The 26,595-nt window shown below is 41.5% G+C and overlaps 1 protein-coding gene across 1 annotated transcript in view; it reads left to right on the plus strand.

Moving 5' to 3' along the window:
• ttn.1 (titin, tandem duplicate 1) overlaps positions 1–26,595 on the plus strand; it is a 188,819-nt gene that overhangs the window by 43,937 nt on the left and 118,287 nt on the right. The window contains 37 exon segments of the mRNA XM_046054416.1: positions 58–336; positions 584–865; positions 1,726–2,004; positions 2,093–2,374; positions 2,460–2,738; positions 2,842–3,129; positions 3,259–3,537; positions 3,628–3,909; positions 4,056–4,334; positions 4,621–4,899; positions 5,036–5,314; positions 5,458–5,736; positions 5,901–6,179; positions 6,934–7,212; positions 7,291–7,584; positions 8,016–8,294; positions 8,464–8,742; positions 9,216–9,506; positions 9,765–10,052; positions 10,466–10,582; positions 11,016–11,298; positions 11,425–11,608; positions 12,044–12,124; positions 12,787–13,054; positions 13,411–13,620; positions 15,251–15,328; positions 17,085–17,153; positions 18,678–18,878; positions 20,081–21,163; positions 22,835–23,182; positions 23,626–23,721; positions 23,922–24,014; positions 24,250–24,333; positions 24,536–24,610; positions 24,756–24,845; positions 25,267–25,302; positions 25,479–26,593. Of these exon segments, the coding sequence (XP_045910372.1) occupies positions 58–336; positions 584–865; positions 1,726–2,004; positions 2,093–2,374; positions 2,460–2,738; positions 2,842–3,129; positions 3,259–3,537; positions 3,628–3,909; positions 4,056–4,334; positions 4,621–4,899; positions 5,036–5,314; positions 5,458–5,736; positions 5,901–6,179; positions 6,934–7,212; positions 7,291–7,584; positions 8,016–8,294; positions 8,464–8,742; positions 9,216–9,506; positions 9,765–10,052; positions 10,466–10,582; positions 11,016–11,298; positions 11,425–11,608; positions 12,044–12,124; positions 12,787–13,054; positions 13,411–13,620; positions 15,251–15,328; positions 17,085–17,153; positions 18,678–18,878; positions 20,081–21,163; positions 22,835–23,182; positions 23,626–23,721; positions 23,922–24,014; positions 24,250–24,333; positions 24,536–24,610; positions 24,756–24,845; positions 25,267–25,302; positions 25,479–26,593 (9,866 nt within the window).

Consider the following 26,595-nt stretch of genomic DNA (forward strand, 5'->3'; position numbering starts at 1 on the left):
ATTAAACTCAAACGCTGTTAGTCATGTATCGTAATCATTGTTCTGTATGGGTTTTAGTGCCACCAAGATTTGTAGCTGAGCCTGAATCTCAGGCTGTTATTCCAAAGTCTACTGTCCTCTTCACAAGTGTCTTTGAAGGAACGCCTCCATTTATGGTGAAATGGTTCAAGGATCATATCGAACTCATCACTGGGCCATCATGTACGATTAGACTGGAGAAATATTCTTCCTCTGTAGAGCTCTGCTCAGTTGGGACTCTGCAATGTGGGATCTATTCTTGCCAAGTTAGCAACGAAGCAGGCACAGTGAAAAGTGCAGCAGAGTTGTTGGTGAAAGGTTGGACTCCTCTTTTTTTTGTCCACCATCATCGCCACTCAATTAACTCCATCTTTTTTCTCCATTTTCACAGCTCCTCTTTCTTCATTTTCTCCACCTTACCTTTTGTTTTCTGACCAGGAATATCTATAATGTCTTCAGAGTTACCAGCCATTCAGTCACCTGTCTGCATCCTCCATACATCACACTGATGCTTAAGTGTTACTTTATGCTGATGATGGTAACTTGGTCTTTTTTGACTTTGCAGAACCTCCTCAGTTTGTCCTGAAACTTCCTTCTACTACCTTTGTGAAGCTGTGTGAGGGACAACGTTTTGAATGCAAATTCACCAGCGCGCCATCCCTGAAAATGTGCTGGTACAAAAATGACCAAAAGATAACCGACGGAGGCAACTATAAAATAATGTTTGTTGACTCAACTGCATACCTCCAGCTGCGCACCACAAAGTTTGAGGATAACGGAGTCTACACCTGTGAGGCTCATAACGATGCTGGCAGTGCAAGCTGCAGCACTGTTCTCACAGTTCAAGGTCAGCTATTGAACGGATATCTTGGCTACGCATGAGAAAGAAGGAATGAAAATCCCCTATGATGGAGATTTTGATATTTCATTTGACCTTTTTATGAGTGCTTTTGGAACCCGGTCTTCAGCATGGAATCCAACAGCCCCACCTTCTGTTTCAGCTGAAAATCTGACTTGGGCCTGTCGTGTGTCAGATAGCATGAGCCTGAGTGCTACCTATTACCTAGACAAGTTTTCCCCTATTTTGAATATAATGGCTTACAGCAGGGGTCGGCAAATAAGTCTGGCATCTGGCCAAATTTTTTTTCAAACCGTTTCAAGCCGTTGGGAGGGTTGCATGAAAGACACTTTTGCACATGGTGACAGTAAAGCATGTGCTGCAGTGTGTGTGCGCGTCCCGGCGTTTGATCCGCATTCATAAACCTTTGGACGCTTATTTTTATTTCCCTGAAGAAATTCAGGGGAATCCAGTCGCAGGTTTACTGACGGCTCAGAGGTGCGTCAAGCAAAGCAGAGTCTCTTTTCAATGTCCTTCAGAACCAGTTCTGGCCCGCGGGCCGCGGTTTGCCGTCCACTGACGTACAGTATACCCTTGACATACCTGTTCCATGTTAATTTCTCTTATCTAAACATGATATGACCTACACTTATATCATCGTATCATAATCATCGTAATTATAGCATGATCATCAGCGAGTGTTTTCGTTCCCTCACTAATGATCATTGCTTTTTCTGTCAACGTCCGGATGGATTCCTCGAGCATGGACTGAACTTAAGCATGACCCTCAACAAGCTCAACAGCTTGTAGTAAAGACTTGCTTGTCCACGAATGTTACTTCTGTTAACACATCTCGATATATTTTCCAGAGTCCCCATCCTTTATTAAAACTCCAAACCCAGTAAAGGGCATTAAAGGAAAAGATGCCAGCCTACACTGCGAGGTGTATGGTACTCCACCTTTCCAGGTCAACTGGTACAAAGACAAAAGGCCACTGAAGGAGAGCAGGAAGTATAAGATGGTCAGTGAGGGAAGCTCTGCTGCGATTCACATTATGAAACTGGAGGAAGAGGATGCTGGTCTTTACGAGTGCAGAGTGTCAAACAATGTTGGAACTGAATTCTGCCGTACTACCATTAGCCTAAAAGGTTAGTACAGAATCAGTGGCCATTTCCCGAGAGCTTAGTCTTAGTGCGATTACCTCTAATCACCTTTGATCTTTCCATCACTATTCAGAACAACCAGCGTTTGCCAAGAAACTGGTCGATCAGTCGGTGAGAGTCGGTGAGCAGCTGACAATGACAGCTACAGTGAAAGGCTCTGAACCTTTGACTGTGTCCTGGGTTCAGGACAAAGATCACATTCTCCGAGATGGTGACAATAGGAAGATTACCTTTGAGAATAATGTGGCCACCCTTGTAGTACCCAAAGCTGACTCGACCACACCTGGTAAATACACCTGCCAGCTGAGGAATGACTCTGGAGTAGTGGAGTCTGTCTCCCAAGTGACCGTTCTAGGTTTGTAACTCCAGACTTTATTACGTTACCAACAGTGGCGGTGTAAGGATTTGTTTAGCTTAATATCTTCTTCCCTAATTTCTAGAACCCGCTGGTATTGTGGATAACCCAGAGTCCTTAAACGTGAAGTCAGGAGAAAATACAGCTCTTGAAGTCACAGTATCTGGCTCGGCAGAACTGAAAACTAAGTGGTTAAAGGATAACCAAGTGCTCTCTGCTGGTGCCAAGTATCAGATGTCCTTCTCAAAGAAGGTTGCTGCCCTGAAGATTCGTTCTGCTGATAAAGCAGATGCTGGAGAATACAAGCTAGAGGTTACAAACCATGTTGGCACAGCCTCTTGCAAAATTAAGCTGTCTGTCTCAGGTTGGTGGCCATCGTTTACATGCCCTTTCACAAACTTTCTTATCGTCTAATGAAATCCTTTTAGTTAGCAGTGCTTTAAAACTTGTTGTTTTTTTGACAATAGATAAGTTGATTCCACCGAGTTTCATAAGGAAGCTGAGGGACACCCATCTTCTTGTGGGTAAGCCAGGTGAGATGGAGTGTAAGGTCACTGGCTCTGCTCCTTTAACAACTTCCTGGTTCCACAACGGCCAAGAGATCAAGAATGGGCCAAATTATGATATTAGCTGCACCGATAATAACTGCAAACTGAGAGTTCCAACAATCAGGATGTCAGATTCTGGAAAGTACACATGTAAAGCTGTAAACACTGCCGGAGCCAGTGAGACGAGTGCTTCAATGAATGTGACAGGTCAGTTGATGTGAATCAAGTCCAAAACAGAACATTTGGAGGATGTTTCTTAGCACCGGATCAGGCTAATTACAGAAAGTTAATTATGGCCCAATTACCTTGCAACATATCTTTTTTATTTGAATCCAGAGCCTCCATCTTTTGTGGAAACACCTGAAGCAAAGGAAACATTGCCCGGCAAAAATGTGTCTTTCTCGGCTAAAGTGAAAGGCAGTTTCCCACTGAAAGTCAAGTGGTTCAGGGGAGCCAAGGAAATGCAGCATGGAAGGGGCTGCGAGATCGTCCTGAAGGACGATGTTGCCACTTTGGTGCTTCACAAAGTAGAAAAAGTCCAAGCAGGAGAATACACCTGCCAGATCATTAACGAAGCAGGGAAGGAAACCTGTCCAGTTTACCTGTTTGTGAAAGGTTTGTTAGCATGATAGATATCTTTTTTTAACTATCTATGCACTGCTAAAGTGAATTACATTTAACTGATCATGGAATTGCCTCTCTCAGAACCAGTGCACTTTGTGAAGAAGCTGAGGGACATTTCCTCTGAAAAGGGCAAGCCCCTGAGGCTCGAGGTCACATTCGCTGGAACCCCCAGAGTAAATGTGACCTGGAAGAAGGATGGTAAACTCATCTGGGCCTCATATCAGTACAATACAATCACCACAGACACCTCCGGCATCCTGGAAGTTCTTAACGCTGACAGGATGGAGGCAGCCGGTAGATACTCTTGCGAAGTAGACAACGGAGTCGGAAGTGACAGATGCGAAGCACAAGTGTCAATTCTAGGTAAAATTTGCTCAGTTTTGTAGTTTCAGTTGTAATAATTCATGATCATTCATTTATTTATCCAGCCATTCATTCATTAACACAACTCAACATCTGTAGTTATACTAAATCATCATCATCATCATCATCATCATCTTTCACTTTAGAACGACCATACTTTGTTGAAAAGATGGAGCCAGTGGAGGTAACTGTGGGCGATGAGGTTACACTGAAATGCCATATTGCGGGAACTCCTGACATCTCCGTAGCTTGGTTTAAAGCTGACGGAAAGCTGCGCAAGTCCAACACTTGCTCAATGGACTTCACAAACGGTGTCGCCACTTTGAAACTGATCCAAACAACCAAGTTCGATACCAGTGAATACATCTGCAAAGCAGAGAACCGGGTCGGTTCAGCCTCTGCCAGCTGTAATGTGATGGTGAAAGGTGATGCTTGTTTTCCATACTTCTTGTTTGTATGTTAGTGAATCGTGCTATGATTGTGCATCAGGTTTTAAGGACATGTTTAGTTTAATTGATTTGTTCAATGACAATAAGACTTATGAAATCAGCCAGTTGTGTCTGTTAATGGATCCTCTTCTTAGAGTTTTCCCACCTTGTAAAGACAGTGATTCAGACTCAGTTTCTTTTGATTGCACAAAAAAATTTCGCATAGAAATGGATGGCAACAATACAATGGGCACAATTTTAACATCAGCATTGCTTCTCTCAGAACCTGTGCGCTTTATCAAGAAGCTGGAGGACACTACTTTCATAGTTGGTCAGCCACTGAAACTAGTCTGCGCATACACCGGAACCCAGAGGGTCTATGTCACATGGAAAAAGGATGGCAAGCTGATTTGGGCCTCTTATCAGTATAATGTCAGAACTACTGATTCAACCTGCGTTCTGGAGGTCCTCAACAGCGACAGGCCTGAGGCAGCTGGAACATATACTTGCGAAATTTCCAATGCAGCTGGAACCGATGTCTGTCACGCTCGTGTCAGCCTAGGTAAACTCACAAACGCTTGACACACCATCTGCTTTCAATTCATCAACTAACTGTGTTAACAAGATCTCCATTGCCTGCCTGCTTGCATAACATATTGTAGGCTAGATGAAACTAATCCAACCATTACTCCTCTCAGAACCGGCTCGCTTCGTGAAAAAGCTGGAAGACACTTATTTCAGACTCGGTGAACCTTTGACCCTCAAGTGCACGTACACCGGAAGCCAGAGAATATGCGTGACCTGGAAGAAGGACAGCAAACTAATCTGGGCATCGTATAAGTACAATGTCAAGACCACCAATGACACCTGCATCTTGGAAGTCCTCAACAGTGACAGACAAGAGGCCATCGGAAGATACACGTGTGAAATTTCTAATGCTGAAGGGATCGAAATCTGCCATGCTAATGTCAAACTAGGTAAACCACCTTAACAACTCAGGGATTTCAAAATCAATTGAATCATTTGCATTTTCATAAAATATCATGGAAGGAGCTGGTTTAAAACGTTAAATTCTATTGCTTATATCATCTAACCCCACCATTGCTAATTGATTTCTTAGAACCAGTTCGCTTCGTGAGAAAACTGAGAAACAGCTTCTATAAAATTGGCCACCCTCTGACGCTGGAGTGCACATTTACCGGCAGCCAGAGGATTTATGTCAGCTGGATGAAGGATGGCAAACCCATCTGGGCGTCATACAAATACAACGTTAAAACTACCAACTTCTCCAGCACTCTGGATGTTCTCAACAGCGACAGTCAGGAAGCTGTCGGGAAATACTCATGCGAGATTTTGAATTCAGAGGGCACTGATATCTGCCATGCTATGGTTAAGATAGGTAAAGCCATTAACAAATGCACCTCATTACCATAAAGATTTTAGTACATTTGAATGTGTAAATGTCACAAATCTTAAATTCTAGACCACTCCTTTCAAATAAACATGCATTTGCTTGCTGTAACATAAAAAACATGCAACTAACATCACCATTACCTCCCGTAGAACCTGTGCGCTTTCTAAAAGAGCTGGAAGACACCACTTTCAGACTCGGCCAGCCGCTGTCGCTATACTGCGCTTACAGTGCCAGCCCCAAGGTCTATGTGAGCTGGAGAAAGGACAACAAACCAGTCTGGGCCTCCTACAAGTACAACGTCAAGACCACTGATAATTCCTGTGTGTTGGAGGTCCTCAACAGTGACCGGTTAGAAGCAGCAGGGAGATACTCTTGTGAAATTTCTAACTCTGAGAACACGGCTATCTGCTATGCACAGGTCAAACTAGGTAAAACATTTAACATGAAGGGTCATAGTAAGGGCTCATTTGTTTTGGTTTTTATTGTTTCAAACATTGTTGTTTTTAAAAATGGGAACCAGAAGAATCTGCCAAGCTCACTTTTCATTTCCTCTGGCAGATTCGTCTGGCCCCCTCTCATTCAGTCAGATTTCCACCCAAAGTGGATTGAGGTTTACTTCAGGAGTATGTGGCCCAATGAATTTGCGCGAGTTCTTGCTCGACCCATAGACTTTACACTGTGATGATATGAAAGATTTTTAAATGGCTTTTATGTGTTAGAGAAAAGTTTTACAAATATATAACCTCCATGGATCAAAAATTCCTAATAGAAAGAGTCGTGACAATTAATCTTTTTGCAGTTCGAGGTGTTTGAACTGCAGTGCAGATGTCTCTTTTATAAAGGTGGCCTACGGGGAAAATGCTTTTTTAGCTGCAGGGGAATGTTCCATTGCTATAGCGCAAGTGGCTACTGCAAGGCTGAGTTACGGCGCCCTATCCAGGTCTTACTATACATCCAAAGCGCCAGGCTCAAGAAACTTAGGTCAAACTGTCAAACCAGACAGTGCTGATCAAATCGATGATAAAAATCAGTACAAACTGAAAACAATGAGCCTTATTTTATTTATTTATCGCACTTATAGGTAACATGCTCTGAAACTGAACATACTCTGTTTCATATAATCTCATCATCCTTCTCAATAGTTAGCAGGCAACTAACAGCTAACATCCTTGCTTCTCTTAGAACCTGTGCGCTTTGTGAAAAAGCTGGAGGATATGACCTTCAGGGTTGGCCAGCCTCTGAGGCTTCAGGTCATGTACACGGGCAGCCAGCACGTGCACGTGAGCTGGACAAAAGACGGCAAGCCAATCTGGGCTTCCTACAAGTACAATGTCAAGACTACAGACAACTCCTGTGTCTTGGAGATTCTCAACAGTGACAGAGAAGAGGCTGCTGGGAGATATTCCTGTGAAATTTCCAACGCTAGTAGCTCTGCTATCTGTCACGCTAATGTCAGACTAGGTAACTTCCTCCTAACATACTGATTTTCTAACAGTTCAGGCTACATGACATGACTAACACCGATGTTGCCTCTCTCAGAACCTGTGCACTTTGTGAAAAAGCTTGAAGACACATCGTACAGTCTGGGTGACCCGTTGAGTCTGACGTGCACATTCACTGGCAGTAAGCAAGTTCACGTGAGCTGGATGAAGGACGGCAAGCCGATCTGGGCTTCGTACAAATACAACGTCAAGACCACCAATTCCTCGTGTGTTTTGGAAATTCTCAATAGTGACAGAGAAGAAGCTGCTGGAATCTACTGTTGTCAAGTTTCTAACGCAGAAGGTTCTGCCATGTGTGACGCTCATGTCATTTGTAAAACCTCTAAGAAAGGTATAACCTCCACGACTCACCACAGCATTCTGGCATCTCATTCACTAACACTGAACATCAAACATTTGTTAATTCATCTGGAATGGAGCATTTGCTCTCTTTGCTTGAGAGTCACGGTCTTTGTCATGGACCCTGACAAATAAATTTAATAAAATAAACCAAGATTACAGCATGAGGTTTTGACTTAAGGGAAGAAACACTATTATGCAACATCAGGGCTAATGGAACACAAGCTGGCCCAGGAGTAGGAGAAGTTTCTGCCTCTCAATAGAATATTCTCTATATGCTGCTTTAATAATAATTAACTAACAACAACACAATAAAATTAAAGCTAATTGAATTTCATTAGAGAAGTATAATATAGGATCCATGTTTGCTTCTGCATTCTGACCATCACCTTTGCATCTAACAATCATTAATGCTTCTCACAGAACCTGCTCGCTTTATCAGGAAGCTGGAAAACACCATGTTCCGACTCGGAGAACCGCTGACGCTTAGAGTCGCGTTCACCGGTAGCCAAAGAGTGAATGTTAGCTGGAGGAAAGATGGGAGTCTGATCTGGGCCTCTTATCAGTACAATGTCAAGACCACAGACTGCAGCTGCACACTAGAAGTCCTCAACAGTGACCGAGAAGAGGCTCGTGGAAGATACACTTGCGAAATTTCCAATGCCGAAGGCTCTGATATCTGCCATGCTTATGTCAAACTAGGTAACACTAACAACACGTTGCTTGTAGTTCATCATTCGTTTCATGCATGAAGTGAACAAATCTCAGAGGTATCCAGACATTGCGCAGTATACACATATAGTCTTTCATCCTCCGCATGTAAAGATCAGTGGCTGGTTTCTATGACTGACTTCAACACTGCTTCTCTCAGAGCCCGTTCGATTTGTCAAGAAACTGGAGGACGTCTGCCATGAGCTGGGTAAGCCATTACGTCTGGAGTGCACTTATACCGGCAGCCAGAGGGTCCACGTGATGTGGAAGAAGGACGACAAGCTGATCTGGGCTTCTTACCAGTACAACGTCAAAACCACTAACTCCTCCTGCATTCTGGAGGTCCTCAACAGCGACAGAGCTGCAGCTGCGGGAAAATACACTTGCGAAATTTCCAATGCTGAAGGAACTGACACCTGTCATGCTCATGTTAAAATAGGTAACACACTAACTGACATCTCATCTCATTAACCTCACGTGGTTACTAATGCTAACCTCTGGTGTAGTTATCGTTTCCTGTGGTCCTGTGTTTGGTAACAAGAAGGAATTTCGTACAGTCCAAAAAGTCCTGGGTTCTGTTGTCATTGTGTTTAGGGTTGGCTGGTCCTGTGTTTGTCGGGGTTGGAAGAGAAATATTTTATGTCTCAGAGGTCACGAGGAGCATGTATTCCATGTTGTTGTTGTTGGGTCAGATCAATATTTGCTTGTTTGAAAAGGGATTAGCAGACAGGAGAAGTATTTGTTAATAGGGTGGATATTCTGCATTTGTTTGCTTTGTGTTGCAGATTGCCTTTACGTTGTCTCACGTGCTGTCGCTCTCTGGTCTGATGATTGGATTTAGATTTACGTTTCGAACCATTCCCCCATGTCACAATATGGCCTGACTGTCTTCACTTTCTCCCCCAATGACAGAGTCCAAAGTCCCTCCAAACTTCACCAGGAAGCCCTCTGAGTCCATGATGGACTCTGTGGGTAAGACAGTGAAGATTGAGGGTCGGGTGTCTGGTTCCCAGCCACTGACCGTCACCTGGTACAAGGACAACAACGAAATCTTCGGCTCTGACAAATACGATGTCAGCTTCAAGAACAACGTGGCCGTGCTGTGTGTCAGAGACTCTGTCCGCTCTGACAGCGGTGTCTACACCTGCACGGCCTCCAACGAAGCCGGAAAAGCTTCGTGTCGGGTTTCTCTCTCCATCTCAGGTATGAGTGTATTGGGATTTATGCTCTATAGTGGGTTCCTTTGAAAGTTAAATGATCTTGATGGTAAAGTTTTTATTTTATTTTTATGGTTTGGTCCATCTCAGGTTTGAGTAAGACAATTACAGGTTCTTGAAGTTCAAATACAAAGAGTCAGGGTCCCTCTAAAGGTTTCTGCCAGAGCCTGTTGAAGAGGCTCTGATATCCTGCCCATAATGTTACTAGTATCTGTAGTTGTCCTGCTTTTTCCCCATCAATCAGAAACTGACCAGGCTCCGAAATTTGACGTCCCTCTGGAGCCGGTGACGGTGAACGAGGGGGAAAAGCTGAGTCTCAAATGCCACGTTCACGGCTCTCCTCCGCTGACCATCCAGTGGATGAAGGACAGGAGGGAGCTGAAGTCCAGCGGAAACACCAGAATCACATTTGTTGGCGGGACGGCCTGTCTGGAGATCAGCTCAGTCTCAAAAACCGACATGGGAGATTACCTCTGCAAGGCCAGTAATGCTACCGGCAGCGACTTCTGCAAGTCCAGGGTCACTGTGAAAGGTAGGAATGTTTGGTAACTACATTTTCACATCTCGCTGACCAGCCTGTGTGATGGTGTTACTATCTGTCCTCTCATGTTCACTGAGTTTAATTGGCTGGAGAAGCAATGACTGATGTGACAGACAAATTCAAATGTTATTTTCATTTTATTACAACTGGGATTAAATATTAAATATTTTTCCCCTTTTTATTTAATTTTTTTGGCAGCTGTCTGAACAAGTTAGGCGTTTTTTAATTTGGTGTAACGTTACATTCTAAAAGACTTGAAGTAAATAATGTGTCGTGCTTAACCATGATGTTTTGGTATAATTAAACAAAGCCCATATAAAAAATGTGATTACTTTAATGACCATAGAGCAGGTTTGAGGCTCTGATTGGGCAACACTGCACTCACCTTCACAATCTCTTTTCAGACAAAGGAGCTAAGGCCGCCCCCACGGAAGCGGCCGCCCCAGCTGCAGCTGCCCCGGTCAAAAGGCTCGACAACCTTTTCTTCATCGAGGAACCCAAAAACGTTTCTGTCACTGAAAGTAAGTAGACCACTAGTAGACATCTGGACCTGAGGCCAATGTCATTAACATTAACTCAAAATCATGACCAGTCTCTAGTAACACTTGTTCTTGCAGAATGGCTGCAGAAAGCTCTCAAATTTTTGACTGGACAAGACTTATGATAACATCAGGAAACCTCCCCAAATTTAACTACATTTGGCTTATTTTATTTATATGTATATATATATATATATACATACATGCATATTGTGTATGCACCACGTGTAGATGTGGTATGACGTGTCTATATCAAAGACACAAGTTGGAAGAATTATTTATTACTCCAAGTCCCATAAACAAAACAACAAAGGAAACAATTCAGGGTCTGAACTAAAGGGTCAGCAAAGTTCAGCATTTATAAGATCACCGCAAAACTACATACCCTGAATGTTCGCTTTGTTTTTCTTTGCAGAGGGCACCGCAACCTTCATTGCCAAGATCGGAGGTGACCCGATCCCCAGCGTGAAGTGGATGAAGGGCAAATGGAGGCAGATCGTCCCTGGTGGTCGTATTTCCATCGAGCACAAGGGCGAGGATGCCAAAATGGAGATCAGAGAGGTGACCAAGTCGGACTCTGGTCTCTACAGATGTGTTGCCACCAACAAACACGGAGAGATCGAGTGCAGCGCAGAGATGGAGGTCACCAAAAAGGAAGAAGCGGAAGGAATTGGAGACGTGAGGACAAGGCTGAAGAAGTAAGATATGTTGATTGTCCTGAACCTTTTTCTTTCTGTCTGGCTGATTTCTTTATTTGTCAAAGTCGTTTTTTCAGGGCAACTGAAAAAGGAACCTTCTCTGATTGTGTGTTTGATATTTGTCAGGACTCCATCGAAGCAGAAGAGTCCCAAGAAAGAAGGAGACATCGATATTATAGAGTTGCTCAGAGGTCACGACCCCAAGGACTATGAGAGGATCCTGCGGGAGCACGGCATCCACGACTACCGAGCCATCTTGCAGGCCATCGAGTTCCTGAAGAAGGAGAAGGAGATGGAAACTGGAAAAGTGGTGAGAGAGGGAAAATGGCAGATGTGTAGCTGATCCTGATGATGGTTTTCATGTTAGGGTTGAAGTTATGCTTTGAGGATACAGCTACGAAACACAAACTACAAAGGTTAGATTTAGCTACCTTTGGCCAAAGCCAGGCTAGCTGTTCCCTTGTTTCCAGTCTTCATGCTGAGCTAAGCTCACAGGCTTCTCTCTGTAGCGTCTTATTTACCACACAGACAAGAAAGTGGGGTCAATCTGAACCTCCAACTCTCCACTGGAAAGCGAATAAGTGTCGAACTGTTCCTTTAGGTTACAGGTTGTGAAGAGACCTGAGATGTATGAGAACGTGGACGAGCATGTTTTGGTCGCATTTCATTTCAGTGGTGTAGAAAGAGATGAAGGATAGCAGATAAAGATGCTGTTGCCCTCGTTTACTTTACTTTCCCGCTGCAGGAGGTGGAGCGTGGCGGCCGGGTTGAAGAGGAGGACATGGCCCGACTCATCCAGCAGCTGGAGGGACGCGTCGGCACAGAGGTAACCGTACACCACAACCACGAGTTTGTGGAGCCAAATTGAATTCTACACTCGATGAGCTTTTATAAGCCTCCAATCTTCTGGAAAGATTTACAGCCAATCCATCAAAAAACTTCTGGATTGAACAAAATCCAGATTCTGCAGATCAGAACATCAGCAGTAGGTATTGAACAGAATCAGCTCATCAAGGGGACATTTTGTACAATTTTGTTACAAATGTGAAATACAGCAGCATCACCTCCACAGTCCTGCCTTTGGCCCCCCAGTTTTACAGTTTCAGTTTTAGTTCCTCGCTTAAACATCTGAGGAGGGCAGCTGATAATTATATTATGATTATAAAATTATTATTATGTTTTTAGAAAAAGCACAGTAACGTGATTTAATGTGTTTTTTGTCAGATTTATATAAATGTATATAAATCCAGAAACCTCCCCTCACCTCCTAAACCTCAACATACATTAAAGCTATTCTACGTTTGTTTGTTCATCATTTAGACTTCAGATTTCTCTAGAATTCAAGCTGCTGTTTTTATCTGTGGTAACTGTGATCTCCACTAAAATCTGAAAATAACCTGAATTATAATAATTCTGCACAACATGAGTCTTCAAAGACAGACCAATCAGAGGTTACGTTGATTATTAAAACTGATTTTCAATCCTCAGCCCGTCTCCGTGATGGAGGACATCAGAGACCAGACGGCAACTGAGAACCAGAGCGCGACCTTCCAGTGCAAGATCCGGATCAACTACCCGGAGATCAGTCTCACCTGGTACAAAGGCACCCAGAAACTGGACAACAGCGACAAGTACGAGATCAGCAGCGTGGGAGACCGCCATTGTCTGAAGATCAAGAAGTGCATGGCCAAAGATGAGGGCAACTACCGCGTGGTGTGTGGTCCTCACATCTCCAACGCCAAGCTCACCGTCTCAGGTAAGAGTCTAAGTGTTTGAACTTCCTGTCCTGTCTGATGGACACCTGTCTGTGCTCATGTCCTACTCCTTTATCCTATCATCAGAAGCTGGTTATAAGACAGGTAAGCAGTAAGACTCCAGTCTAACAAAACTCAGACTGACCTCTTTGAACCCGCTGGTTCACATCTGATGACTTTATTTTTGTGTTTTGTGGATTTCTGTTTCCTGTTTTTTGTTGTTTCTTCATGTTGAACTTAACGTTAAGTCAAAACTACAAAGACTCAATCAGGAGTATTAACACATAAGTAATAACATCAAATACTACCGGAACATAATAGTCGATGTTATAACTAACATCTGATTGTCTGGTTTTAGCTGACCAAATTCAGTTCACTAAATGCATCAGAAGCATCGAGGTCAGTGAACACAACTGTGCCACCTTCGAGTGCGAGTTGTCCTTCGACAACGCCACCGTCACGTGGTACAAAGACTCATGGGAGCTTAAAGAGTGCCCAAAATATAACTTCAGGACCGACGGCCGACGACACTTTATGACCATCCGCAACGTTACACCAAAGGATGAAGGTTTGTTAAAACTGAATTTAAACTGCATATTTCAGTCTGGAAGGACATTTCTAACCAAGCCAGAGAAACGTTTTCCCTCCAAAGCTCAGTGTTTTAAATTAGATTGGATAGAGAATGAAATGATATCAGTCTGCTTTCTTATCTTATATTAGGACTGACAAATAAATGTTAATGATTTGATTGAACCGTGCAGTTTTAGTATTTAGCTGGTATGGGCCAAAGCCGATGTGTGTTAATGGTGGGTAGGATGTAGTAGACAGGAACAGTAAAATATAACCAGTAGCTATTGTTTTAGCCCCCAAAAAACAATTTGAAAATACATTTAGTAATTTGCAAATATGTAGAACGACAATAAAAAACTAAAGAGTGAACTTGTTAATCCGAATACTATTCTCAGCCTTAAATGAGGACATATTAAATGGAACTGGGTAGAGGGACGTTCACACCAGCATCTAAACTCAAATCACTTCAGTCGCAGGGGTGAAGAAAATCCACTCAAATCTTCTGTATCAAGTTCTTCTTTAGTGAACACATGAATTCACCCCATTGACCAACAACAAGCCGTCCTGACCAACATGAAGGAAGCTATCGTAGCTCATTAGCTTGTGTTACTTTCCAGTTGTATTGAAGCTGGTTTACTCACAGGAGACACGAGGACATCATGCTGATAAAAATTTTATGCACTGTGGACACATAGCATCCTGTTAGCTACCAAGCTAACAAAGTTTTTCCCTTCAGAGGACAAACAACACATTCTCATCCCAACTCATCATATATGGACTCTTGGTCAGGACCTCTTGGCGTCGCTTTCTCTGAGTACCCTTTAGCGTCCATTTTGGACGTGTAGGGCTCCGTGGTCAAGTTAGCGAGAGTAAATATGCTACGTGTGGTTAGACTAGTGGTTATAGTTGTTAAACTTCACATTTGCTTAGTTTCAGGCACCAAAACCACTTGGTTAGGTTTGGGAAAAATCATGGGTGTGCTTGAAATAACAGTAGCTATGTTTCCATGTAATTGTCATGTGAATTTTAAGTGGACTTTTGAAATGTCGCAAAAAAGAAAATGCGAAATATGTGCGTGTCAATCAGCTGGTTTGGAGCGCATAAACCAGGCTACGGCGAGCGTAGTTACGTCAGTAGTTGACGTTACACATGGCTGTGATAAACAAGACGTCTGGGTTCAAACCAGAAACAAAACCAGCCGCTTGAACCTGTTTCTGGCCCACCCCAACTGCCTCCTTTCTCTGACATTTCTGTTAAATATTCTACACCTACCTTTAGCGTTTAAATACAACGCTACTGAGCATCTCCTAGTGCGCTTCAAACTGACGCCAACGGGTCTTAACCACATGTCAATATGTGACGACTTGAGAATGAGAACAGGTTGGAACAAAATGTCAGGAGGAGTAAACGGTCCAGTACAGAATAAAGAGCTGTTGTGCCAGAATAGTGATAGCATGTACCTGGCTGGCTAGCCTGTTAGCGGTTAGCTCGCCAGCTGCAGCCGTTCACCAACTACAAAGATGCGCAGATAGATTTTGTTGTGCCACTTTCTGCGTCTTCAAAAATGAACTTTATCTGACCAACATTAAGTAATATAATCAGCATTAATAATGTCTCCCCTCCGTCAGGCGTTTACTCTGTGATTGCTCGTCTGGAGCCGAAGGGAGAAGCTCGGAGCACAGCTGAGCTTTACCTTTCAGGCAAAGGTCTGTACGTTTCACTGAAGTTACCAAAGTTGAACTCAGTGAGCAGCTATAATAACATGCTGTACCTTGTCCTTTCACAGAAATTGGGTTAGGAAGGGTTCCTCAGGGTGAGTATTTTAAAACGTAAATTCTTGACAGTAAAACTGAACATGTCTTCAGGTCTAACCCAGTAAAAATTTGAATTAAAGTCACAATGAGAGCGTATCCTGCGACTCACTGTTGTTACATCACAGTACAAGAAAAACATTACGAATATCTCAGATCGGCAGATCGGTGAACATTAGTACATTTTCATTGTGAAATGGAAGAAATGTGAAGTTTTACTGTCCCTACACATTTTAAAAAAATATTTCTATTAATTTCAACGTTGTAGTAATAGTTGTGTTTGTGGCTAAACCTTTAGACGTCCCAGACACATCCATTCATGTTTCAGAGACAGCTTCGATGGTTCTTAGAGGTGAGATCAGATTCGACCATCAGACTTACCTTTAACTCTTTAACACCGACCTCACTCAGCCTGTTTCACTCATTAATGTCTTTTTCTATCAAAAGATTCCTCCGAATTTTATCACTACGAAGAAAGAACAGGTACTCAACGAATGCACAGCTATTAAATTAGCACTAACTTCCAACACTGTTAATTCTTATTTCGGGTGACTGAGTGAAGAAATGTGAGTTTCTGCATTCAAACACAACCATCCTAAAATGTAACCTTCATCATCACCACAACCATCATCATCATCATCCCTTGAATCTCATCTTGAATAACTGTGTGATTATTTTGATGGATATTTATTCAATCCTCGTCCGTCCTAATAACTGAAATCCCACATTGATGTGTGAAGCCGTCTCTAATAACAACTCAGTAATTTAACTTTAGTAACAATTCATTCACTTTCTGAAATGTTTTTTCAAATATCACTAAAAGAAAACAAATGCACAGAAGAGGATTACGGCCTCATGAAAAAACAATCAAGTTAAAGTCTGAGATTAATCTCAAAATTATGAGATCAAGGTCAGAATGTGAAATTGCATAATTAAATGAAAGTTAAATATGTTGAGATTAAAGGATTAGTCTGAGAATTCTGAGATAAAATTCATAGATCTAATTTCAAAATCAGAATAAGTCAGTAGTTAAAACCTCTACAATTCTGACTTTAAAATTAAAATGAAAGAAATGAATTATGAAGATAGAGATTTCCTTTAAATCCCATTTTTTAACTCTAGGTCTGAGATTAGTCCGAGTTTGACTCTTATATGTACGAGGTTTCGGGCGCCATTCTCATAATTCCTAGAGTTAAAATTTATTCAAAATTCTCAGATTAAATTAATTAAATTAAAATCTACAATTTGACATAAAGATTTTGAGATTAAATCTAAAATTAATTTAATTTAATTTTGTGTCAGATGAGATTAATCCCAGAACTCTTATGGTTGTTTCATGTACTCTTCTTCTGCACAAACCTAAACTTTGTAGTGACCACATATTTTTCTAACATTTGATTATTAAATAATCAGCAAAGAGACGGGATCCGTTCGGTTCTCCTCTGTCACAGGTGTTAACAATAACTCCATCATCAATATAAAACCCGTCATCCCTGTCTGTCTGTGTCATCTTTAACGTGTTGTGTTTTTACCTTCACTTCATCACCACTTCATTTCCTCCTGAATAACCTCAGATGATTAAAGACCTGTGACAGTCCTAACGTGTCAAAGTCAGGTTTCTATTTCTAAGTTCACTTTTCTTCCTCAACAGAAGAGAAAAAACCTGTTGAAGAAAAAATTGCGAGGACTCGGGTCGAGATAAGAGAAGAAATCCCTGAAGGTATAATTGCTTTTTAGAAAGGCAAGCTGGCTGTTCCACAGAGCTTGTGGGCTGTAACATAACGAAGCCGCTGGTTAGAAGCGCCTCTCTGCTAGCCTAAACGCTTCAAACGCCAGAACCTGCTGCTTTTAGAAGCTTTTCTTTCCTCGCAGCTGTAACTCAGTGTTTGAGCACCTGAACTGTTTTTGCTGTAAATCATCTTTTGGTCTCGTCTGTCGTCTGCTGTCATGTTTAATCCTCTTATTTGAGTCTTCTTCACCCCGACTCACCTCTCTGACGCTCTTATTCAACCTCACTAGAGCTTTCTGTACAGTAGAGAGTAGAGCTCCGCCGTCGTAGTTTTAATGTTTACTTTCTTGATCTTTCAAGTTCCTGAGGTTTACAGGAGACGAGAGGAGGAAGCTCCGCCTCCAGTTCCAGTCAAAGGTATCTGCAAATACCTCCTCTTATTTTTACCACTCTCTGTATGTATGTACTCTCTTTAGTTTGATCTCTTTATGCATCTTTCGTGTTCAGTCTGATTGTGTGTTCCTTTCTTCATTTATTTCTGCTTCTCTTAAATTCCTAATAATAAAAGAATCTTGATGTTGAGTATTTATCGTGGTGAGAAAACTGAAATCAATGATAATATTTTAAAGTACCTGAAGCAAAGAAGCCACAGCCTGAAGTTACTGTCACTGCTCCGGCTCGGCGAGAGGAACCTCCGGCCCCAGCAGGTAATGTTTATTATTTGGTTACTGAGTCTGTCTTGGCTCACATTCTTAATTCTTATATAAAACTTACTTAAAAAGAGTAAGTTAAATTGTGTCAAAAATTGCAAACACATCAAATTAACTTTTAGCACACAGAATATTTTTATGACCTGTATTTGTGCACGTGCTTACTTTGCATCACAATACATGAAAGTCTTTAGAATTTATTTAAAAAAGTAATGTAAATAGATATTTGTCAAAATTTGTGAAATAAAATCTTTACATTTTTTACAGACTTATTTTACAATATTTACATATTACCGTATGTTCTAAATTAAATTTCTTTACTTTTTTACACATTCCATATTTCTAACAGCAGTATTTATAAATGTTACATATATTAATATATAAATAATTATTTTTGAAAATACACATTACATTTGCACTATTTTGATACGACATTTAAGATGGTAAACTGGTAAACTGCAAATTCACAACTTTTAGCATGAAATTTGAAAGGTTATGACATTTTGCACTTGGGATTTTACTCTTAGGATGAACTTCATCTTTTTTCTTGAGTGCTGTCTGCATAACTTAATGCTGTCTAAAGTGACTCTGAAGCTAAATTCAGTGTTCTTACAATGCGTAAGGAGCATTGTGTTCTTGGCTGTCTGTCAGTTGTTTGGTTATCTGTCAGTCCGTCTGACAATGTTTTGTGTGTTATCTTTTCCTTCTTTTACCCTTAAACTCTTAAAGCTGTGTGTGCTCTGTGTTGGCTCACAGTAATATTTCTTTGTTAACCTTGACAAATCTTCATTAAACACCAAACCAGAACCTGAGCAAGAAGTGACCGTTCCCAGAAAGATCACTCCTGAACCTTATCAACCGGAGCCAAAACCAGTTCCTTCTGAGCCTAAAGTGGCACCTCAGAAACCAGCTGCGCATGAGCCTAAAGTGCCCAAAGTTAAGCCTGAACCTGAAGCACCTAAAGTCGAACCTACCAAGAAAACACCAGAAGCCCCTGAACAGAGAGGTAAAGTAGTAACGCTTTGCATTACTACTGATCAACTGGAAAGACTTTGTGTTATACAGTCTGTCTTTCTTGTTGTTTTGATTCATGTTGCTGTGATCTAAGTGTATCACTCTAACACATTTGTGTAAATCTTGACTATTATGAGATGTTCTTCTCTGCTAACCTCTTCAGCTGGATCTTTTAAGATGATGAACTTTGTCTAATGTGTCTGGATTTGAAAGCATTTGGGTTTTTCAGTTTTCTATATAATCCCTCTACAAACTAACTCTAGAAATGAACGTCATGGCTGTAGTATATTAATAATGAGGCTCACACCTTGTTCCTTGAATAACCTTATGATAAATGTATAATAAAACTGGAAAACCTTTCAATGTTCTCCAAAGTGCCAGCTGTAGCCAAACCAGAGGAAGCCATAGTTCAGCCAACTGCTGCTGCCAAGATTACGCCACCAAAGGTTGAAGATAGTTTAAAAGGTACCTGGAAGACAGTGTCTTTTCCCATCTTTGAACTCTTTGATATGTGTTGTCACAACCGGTCTGTCTTTTATGTTTTCAAATTATGTGTTTTGTACTTATCTTTGTGCTAAGCACTCTTTAGAGTGGACTGTGATGATGAAGCCTTCATGGTTACAAGTAGGTTACTGAAAATTATATAAAATGTTCTTTAAAGCACCAGAGATACCAAAGTCTGAAGAACCCGTAGTTCAGCCAACTTCAGCCAAGGTTACTCCCTCCACACCGGATCGTCTTCCAGCTAAAGGTATTGATCGTTGACCTTTGATATCTTCTTTTAGACTTTGAATTAAGTTGTTCCAGTCCATTTCAGTCATTACCTGTAGATTAAACAATCCATAATATTCTCTTAAGTACAAGACATACACAGACCAGAGGAACCTGTAGTTCCACCATCTGCACCACGGGTTACAGTTGCAACTAAAGGTACTGCAAATACGCTCTTAATGGGTTGCTTTGTTGTACTGTTCTGTTTTGTGTTTGTATTGTTCCTCAGTTTCAAGTTTGTTTAGTATGATCAATTTATGGGTCTTGAAATGCTGTTGAAAGTATCATATGGAAAGTAATCTTTCCAAAAAGCCTTCTATGAATATCTTTGAGCACTCGTTAGAGTGTGACTTTTACTTTTTTTCAAAATATGGTTAACAAGATAATCATCTTATAAATTAATGTTCTTCAAAGTTGTCTCAGAACCAAAGACATCTGAACCTCCAAGAAAACCACATCTGCTGGCTGGTAGACCTGAGACAGAAGCACCGATGTATATCGCTGAAACAAAACCAGAAAAAACACAGAAGGTTCCTGAAGCACCAAAGAAGGTTCCAGAAGAACCCAAGAAAGTACTAGAAGAACCAAAAAAGGTTCCTGAAGCACCAAAGAAGGTTCCAGAAGAACCCAAAAAAGTATTAGAAGAAAAGCAGAAGGTTCCTGAAGCACAAAAGAAGGTTCCAGAAGAACCCAAGAAAGTACTAGAAGAACCAAAAAAGGTTCCTGAAGTACCAAAGAAGGTTCCAGAAGAACCCAAAAAAGTATTAGAAGAAAAGCAGAAGGTTCCTGAAGCACCAAAGAAGGTTCCAGAAGTACCCAAGAAAGTACTAGATGAACCAAAAAAGGTTCCTGAAGCACCAAAGAAGGTTCCGGAAGTACCCAAGAAAGTAGTAGAAGAACCAAAAAAGGTTCCTGAAGCACCAAAGAAGGTTCCAGAAGAACCTAAGAAACTACTAGAAGAACCAAAAAAGGTTCCTGGAGCACCAAAGAAGGTTCCAGAAGAACCCAAGAAAGTACTAGAAGAACCAAAAAGGGTTCCTGAAACACCAAAGAAGGTTCCAGAAACACCAAAAAGGGTTTCTGAAGCACCAAAGAAGGTTCCAGAAGAACCTAAGAAAGTACTAGAAGAACCAAAAAAGGTTCCTGGAGCACCAAAGAAGGTTAAAGAAGAACCCAAGAAAGTACTAGGAGAACCAAAAAGGGTTTCTGAAGCATCAAAGAAGGTTCCAGAAGAACCTAAGAAAGTACTAGAAGAACCAAAGAAGTTTCAAGAAGAACCCAAGAAAGTACTAGGAGAACCAAAAAGGGTTTCTGAAGCACCAAAGAAGGTTCCAGAAGAACCAGCGAAGGTTCCGGCTGTAAACAAAATGGTTACAGAAGCACCAGTAGAGCTGGAAAAAAGTCCAGAGCCTCCAAAATTTGTAAGAGAGGAACCAGTGCTGCGCCACCAAGCACCAGCACCACCACAAGACTTGGAAACCCCAAAACAAATTCCTCAGCAACAAGGTAGATATATCTGCAAGTATGACCAGTTTGAACTTCTTACTAACTGATCTTTACTCATCTTGATCTTTTAACTCGCTATTTGCATATTTTATTCTGAGGTGCCTTTATCAACATTGTTTAAGGTTTTGTCCTGATGTCTGTGGTGTCATGTGTGTTGACTGTTTGCTACATCATATCACTGATCAAAACAGTAAAACAGAGGGAGATATCACAGGAAACAACACCACTAGGTAAAGCAAAGTGTGTATTCCCATCTAACATTTGCTTAAACTTGTTTCTCAGGTACTTTTGGAAAGTCCGCAAATGTCCATCAGTTTGACTAGTTTTATTTATCTGTTCCTGAAACCAGATGATATTCTTTCTGGAAAAGTATCAGTCCAGCAAAAGTCTAAAGAATCTCCACAGCAGGGAGGTGTAGATTCATTACACGTAGGGTTTACAGTAGGATATATACCCCACTGAAATCTGTGTTTTGATGGTTTTTGTCTTGTGTTGTTTTCCTCTTGGCCACCGCTCCATGGTGCAAATCTTCAATCTTGGGTGACATCTTTGAAATTACCCCAGTTCCCCTGGAGGCTGATCTTAAGCACACAACAGTAGTTTTTGAAGACAGCAGGGAGTCTTGTGTGAAGAGGGATGGTGGAGAAAGGATTTCTCTGGCAAAAGCTGAATACAGGCAAGAGAAAGTCAAGATATATGAAAGGAGAGTGGCGTCAATTGCGAAAGAAGAAATCACTTTGAAAAGGGAGATAAAGCAACAGAGGGTTCTTGCAAAGGAACAGGGTGAAGTTTCCACATGGTGCAGTGGAGACCGGCAGGTTGAAGATACTGAGTCAGTAGAGGAAGTTGAGCCAGCATACACAGAATATGAGACTGAAAATCTGGAGGAAACTGAATCTCGTGATGAAGAAGACTTTGTTTCAGAAGACAAAGCATTGGACCAGAGAGAAGAAATGTCTCTGAGGTCTGTCTCTCCACTTGTAAAGGAAGCTGGCTATTCATTAAAAAGAGATGTCGCACCTTCACCTGAAGTAACTCGTCCTATTAAGAAAGAAGTTTCTGGATTGACATCCAAAAAAGAGGTTCTGGCTTACAAGAAAACTCCTCAAGAAAAGAAGCTCAAGGATGCTGACATTGCCTCAGCTTATCCCGAGCAGAAAGAATTTCCGGAATCATTTCCGTCAGTACATCATGAGGAAATTGAAGAAGAAACTGTCTCAACAATGGAGGATCTTGTTACAACTAAATTCTCTGATATGTCTAAAGTAATCCCACTACCAAAGAAGCCAAGAGTACCCAAAAAAGTCACTCTTTTGAAGCAAGTTGACTCTGAAGAGGAAGAAGTTCTATCTGAAACATCCATGCATCTTAGAAAAACGGTTCCGCCTCCACTTGAACAAGACTTAACCCAAATTCTTCCCAAAACCACCCCCTCTCATCCTATGACAGCCGTCCCTGCCAAAAAAGGAAATGAAATAAAAATTCCCAAAGTAGCAGGAAAAATGGATCTCGAAGACACTGTACCTGTGTCAGAAGAAGTGTCGTTTGAAGAAGAACTTGTCCCAGCAACATCTATCCCAGCAAGTAGGGACGTTTCACATCCAGTTCCAGCTCGAATTCCTTCACCTGAGAAAATAGTCTCACTTGAGGAAAAATTTTCTCCATCAACAGAAACTGTTCTTCCTGCAAAGAAGACCTCTCCTGCACTTTCTAAAGCAGTTGCTGCTCCTAAAGAAGACTTTCAGCCAGAAGAAGTGACTCTACCTAAGAAACCTATCTCTAAAGACAAAGTTGCGCCAACTAAAAGGTCTCAAGTTCCACGGCAGAAAGCTCATCCCCCTGAAGAAGAAACTCTCCCTTCCAAGAAACCTGCTGCTCTGGCACAAAAAATACTCACACCCGAGGTATGTTCTTCTGAAGAACCAAGATCCACGGCGACTAAACCTCCACCAACAAGAGAAGTCAACAAGAAAACGAAGAAGGGAACACAGGAGATTGAACAAGAAACTCTTGAGAAAGGTATTCTTTTTTGTTTGAGCCGCACAGGCCCGTGATCGCCATAAGATCAACACCTCTTTAAAGAGATATTAACATGTCACATTTACTCTTTACTCGCACGTCTTCCAAAATTGTCTTGAGTAACAAGAAAAATGGTACAGTTCACACTAATCCTCACATCGTACAGTAAGCTGTGTTAATCCATTGTCTTTGTACCGTGTTTTTATATGTGACTACTGTACAAGGCAAACCGTGTACTAAAGAACCTTTCTTGGTCATTCATTGTTGAGTTTTGGTTTTTCCTTCATCAGTTGACATTCTTTCACATCTCCAATCCTGTCACTTCCTCTACTTGTCCGTGCTGTTCGTAATAATTCATGTCCAGATCATCTTTTGCCGTTAAAAAGTAGTGATTGACCATGTTGTTGTCTTGGTCGTGATCTTGGCATCTTGTATTCCTAAAGTGTCTCCTCCAGAGGAGAAGAAACCATCTGCACCAGCAGCAAAGCCTTCACCTCCTCCTCCTCCTCCTTCTTCAGCCAAAGTTGCTCCCTCTGCAGGTAGTCTCTTCAGTTTGTAGTTTCCTTATCTTTGCTGGCTCGTCAAGAATCAGCCATGTTCTGTTTCTTTTTGTCCATTGTTTGTGGTGTTCTTATAATCTCGCTTTTCTTCAGGTTTCAAACTTTTCGTGTTACTCGTTATGTTTTCACCAAGCTTATTGTTTTCTTGGTTATGATCTTGGAATCTTGTATTCCCAAAGTATCTCCTCCAGAGCCGAAGAAACCATCTGCACCAGCCCCAAAGCCTTCACCTGTTCCTCCTGCTCCTGCAGAGAAGGTTGCTCCTCCTGCAGGTAGTTTCTTAAATTGGTTTTGTTTGTTGTTGTAAACTATACGTCTGTCTGTTTCCTGTTATGTTTTCTTTGCTGACCAAAATGTGTCCTCACGGTAATCTTTCTCCTCACTTGTCATTTGACTTGCTTTCTCCTGTGTCCCCAGTCTTATCTTGCATTGTTTCGATGCAACTGTCTGTCTTAATTGACCATGTTGTTGTCTTGGTCGTGATCTTGGCATCTTGTATTCCCAAAGTGTCTCCTCCAGAGGAGAAGAAACCATCTGCACCAAAGCCTGCTGCTCCTGCTGCTGCTGCAGCCACAGTCGCTCCTGCTGCAGGTAGATCTTTCACTTTAAAACACTTTCCTCTGTTTGTGTTACTGTGTTTATGTAAGATGTTGTCTGGTGCTGTTTTTGTGTTGTGTTTTATTTATCTGCTCTTGTCTTCATTCAAAAACATCTTGAATCTTTCCTATGTGTCTTGTCACTGTCAAATATTTTGTTCTCTTGGTCGTGATCTTTGGTATCTTTTACTCCTAAGTGTCTCCTCCAGAGGAGAAGAAACCATCTGCACCAAAACCAAAGCCTCCAGCAGAAAAAGTTCTTCCTTCTGCAGGTAGTCTCTGACATGTTGTTCATTTCCGTTTTTCCTGCCAAAAAGATATCTGTTGGTTGGAGTTCTTTAATTGTGGCTGGTTTGTCAGTTGTTGCTTGTTTACCAGATCTTTGCCAGTGATTTAATCAAGTTGGCATTCTTGTAGCTCAAGTTGCACCGGTGGAGAAGAAACCCTCTCCACCAGCCGTAAAGGCTGAACCCTCTCCTGTATCAGAGGAAATATCTCCGCCAGAAGGTAACATCTCTTCTGTAACTGTCATTTATGTTGTTCTCTTCTGTTTGTCCCCAGTCTTTAAAATAGTTATTATGTCTTCATGCAAAGCAATCTGAGCTTTGATTTAAGAAATGCATTCACTGTCTAACTCTGTCTAAATCTGTTGGTTCTCTGATCCAATTCAAGGCTTTCGTATTAACAGTATCTGTTGAGGCCAGATATCCTTATCTTAACATCACTTGGTGCATCTGGAGTTACTTTAATGTAACTTTGTACACTACAATGACAAAACATCACTTTTAAATGCATGGCACACTTTCTTAACTCAAGTATCTGTCTGTCTCAAAAATGTATTAACCTTCTTTGTCTTTGATTTAGTTTTTTTCCTAACACTGTTTGTATTGCATACACTTATATGTTGATCTTATTTAAATTCTTGCAGACAAGGAACCAGTTTCAGCGCCTGGACCAACTAAAGGTATACCAAATCTTTATTTTAAAAAGGGCAGTAAAATGTAATACATATTGCTATGTTAGATTCTCTCAAACTTCTTCAGTGGTGTGTGAGTTGTAAAAATGTCATGCATTACGTTGAGTTTCCTTTATGTCTGTATGTGAATGTTATAAAAAGTGTATTTGCTGCCTCAACCACAGTGCCACCTCTTAAGCAAAAGGGTAAGATTCCTGTTCAGGAAGCAAAAACACCTGAATCGCCTAAGCTGAAGAGTAAGTTCACCAGAAAAGCCAAAGAGACGGAACCAGAACCAGAGGTTGTTAAGCTGAAGAAAGTTCCAGTGAAACCGCCAGAGCCTGAGAAACAAGTCGTAACTCATAAAGCAGAAGTGACGAGGCATCACGATCCAGAGCTAACAGTTCATGGACTTCACGACAGAGAAGATCGAGACATAATAACACTCGGAAGAACTGAACGAGTCTTCACTGCAGAGGAAGAGGCGGTTCAGTTTGGCTATTTTGAGGAAGCTGAAATGGTTGAAGTTGTACAGAAAACTGAGAAAGAAGGATGGACAAGAACCCCAAAACCACAGAAAGAGGAAGAACCCGATGTGGCAAATGTAGATAAGAAGAAAATAACTAAACTGCCAAAGGCAGATGAGCAGAAGGAATCCATCAAACTAAAACCTTTTGAAAAATCAGGGAAACCGGAAGAAGAGCCACAAAAGATCAAACTGAAAAAGGTGCCAACTAAGCCCAAAGAGCCTGAGAAGGAAGTCATAACTCATAAAGTTGAAGTGACAAGACATTATGATACAGAACTGACAGTTCAGAAGCTTCGTGTAAGAGAAGATCAAGAGGTAATAACACTTGGGAGAAGTGAACGAGTCTTCACTGCAGCTGAAGAGGCATCTGAACTGGGGTATATGGAGGAACCTGAAAAACTAGAGGCAGAAGATCAGAAATCAAGATGGACAAGAAGCCCTAAAGTGCAGAAAGAGGAAGAGCCTGAGCCAGATTTAACCAAAAAGAAAATAAAGAAATTGCCAAAGAAAGATAAAGAGCAAGAAGTAGTGACACTGAAACCATTTGAAAAACCGAAGAAACCCGAGGCAGCTGAACCACCAAAAGCTGAGAAAGAAGGTGAAGCAAAGACTGATACAGAACACACTCCATTCAAGAGAGGTGAGACACTGCAGAGAGATCAACCGTCCGCTGCTATAAAACACAGGGAAGACGAAAATGCTTCCGTGACGAGTCCAGAGGTAACTCCTGATGTCAGTCACGACCAGAAGGAGATTCCGCAGAGGAAAAAGGT

The sequence above is a fragment of the Micropterus dolomieu genome, linkage group LG07 (genome assembly GCF_021292245.1).
Source record: "Micropterus dolomieu isolate WLL.071019.BEF.003 ecotype Adirondacks linkage group LG07, ASM2129224v1, whole genome shotgun sequence".
Taxonomy (NCBI): Eukaryota; Metazoa; Chordata; class Actinopteri; order Centrarchiformes; family Centrarchidae; genus Micropterus; species Micropterus dolomieu.